The sequence below is a fragment of the Bufo bufo genome, chromosome 9 (genome assembly GCF_905171765.1).
Source record: "Bufo bufo chromosome 9, aBufBuf1.1, whole genome shotgun sequence".
NCBI lineage: Eukaryota > Metazoa > Chordata > Amphibia > Anura > Bufonidae > Bufo > Bufo bufo.
The window spans coordinates 7,313,259-7,315,105 of record NC_053397.1 but is presented as its reverse complement, the minus strand read 5'-3'; the positions used below and the strand labels follow the sequence as shown (position 1 = coordinate 7,315,105).

Sequence of the window (1,847 nt, the reverse complement as noted above, 5' to 3'; positions counted from 1 at the left end):
CACGGAGCTACCAACCTCCCCGCTAATCTGATATTAGTGACCTATCTTAAGAATAGGTCATCAATAGTATTTACTGGATAAGCCCTTTGATTACATTATGGATCTTCACTGGTTAAAAATAAAATAAAATTGCATGATCCTTCACTATAAACAACCATGAAATTGAGCGTCCTGAGACCCAATTAAATTATTCCTAGTTCTGCAGAGCAGAGGTCTGGGCGTCTGTGGCTTCATCTCCTGGGAGAACCAATGACTTTAAAATGAAGGACGACTTTAGTATCAGATATATTATACATTCACCCTCCATGATTCTATATTCCATCAATGTCTCCTAATGTTTCATTGTTGTCATCAGTTTTTTATTAATTTGGAAACCTTTGGTAGGAAACACATTGGAACGATGAAGAACCAAACAATGATCTCCAGCATTCTTCTCATGAGTCTATCTGAAAATCAAAAGATCATCTATTTCCTCTTCATCGTCTTTCTCCTTATCTATCTGATGACCTTCTTGACCAACTGTCTGATCATCCTACTAGTTCTTACTTGTGCTAATCTTCACACACCCATGTATTTCTTTCTTGGAAACTTAGCATTCTTGGACATGTCCTACTCATCGGTCACTGCTCCAAGGGTGCTCTTCGATCTTACCACACAACATTGGTCCATCTCCTTCTCAGACTGCATTGCACAAATGTTCTTTGTGACGTATTTTGCAGGCTCAGAGGCTTTCTTGTTATCCTCCATGTCCTATGACCGGTATGTAGCCATCTGCCGCCCTCTCCATTACTCTCAGGTCATGTCTTGGGGCACCTGTACTCAGATGGTGTCTTTAGTATGGTCGTCTGCTTTCTTCGCCCCCATCATTTATACTTTATGCTTAAGAAGGTTGACGTTCTGTGGTCCCAACTTCATCCAGAATTTCTTTTGTGATCTGCCCCATTTGCTCCAGATTTCTTGTACTGATATTACCATCAATGTTCTAGTCTTAATAGTTGTTGGGGTTCTTTTAGGCTCCGTAGCCTTTGTTGCCACATTTTACCCATATGTCAGAATTTTTAGCACAGTCTTTAAAATTCACACCAATAATGGGAAATGTAAAGCTTTCTCCACCTGTGCGTCTCATCTCACTGTGGTTTTCATATTTTATGCGTCCATAACATTTATCTACTTTGTACCTAACACAAGTAATCTTCTAACATTGAACCAAGTAGTCACTGTGATATATACACTAATCACCCCCTTACTTAACCCCTTAATCTACAGCCTCAGGAGTAAAGACCTGAAGGTCGCACTGAAGAGAACTTTACATATAGACCTGCTGATCCCAGACATTGGTACAAGACGATGTACATAACTCCTGCCCAGGATTTATTATAGACTTAGTGGTGCATAGACAAGACAATCTTGTAGCAGTATTTCCTAAATTCAGAAGTAAGAACACAGGGTACAACATGGAGGACCATGGAGGGTGTAAAGGGGGAATATTAATCACCAATATTTATGCAAATATTGATAAATAATATTCATAAATAGGAGGAGTGTAACGGGGTTCCGAAGGTGCACTCGGTCCCCCATTACCCGCAGACCTGTTGCTTAGCTTTGGGAATGAGGATCTGTGTTTGACCTCATTCCCAGGGTGGCTTTACTAGCTGGGTGGCTCCCTGCTCCTAGTCTGCCTTGAGCGCCGAGCTGATCACTCGGTGCTCGACTGGTTGGTCTGTCGGTCATGTGACGCTGGCCACGTCACATGACCCTCATTCCCCACTATAAATACAGGCAGCCTGCTGGCCACAGGTTGCCTGTTAATTTAGGTTCCACCTGTGATTTGGTCTTTCCTTTGCAAA

General features: G+C 41.9%; 1 protein-coding gene across 1 annotated transcript; it reads left to right on the top strand.

The window, feature by feature from the left end:
• Nucleotides 1–400: 400 nt before the first annotated feature.
• Nucleotides 401–1,357, top strand: LOC120979363 (olfactory receptor 3-like). The gene has a single exon (XM_040408074.1). The coding sequence runs from the start codon at nt 401–403 to the stop codon at nt 1,355–1,357; it is 957 nt and encodes a 318-aa protein (XP_040264008.1).
• Nucleotides 1,358–1,847: the final 490 nt, after the last annotated feature.

Excerpts from the sequence above, each read along its gene's own strand:
- LOC120979363 (XM_040408074.1), top strand. The coding sequence starts at position 401 with ATGAAGAACCAAACAATGATCTCCAGCATTCTTCTCATGAGTCTATCT.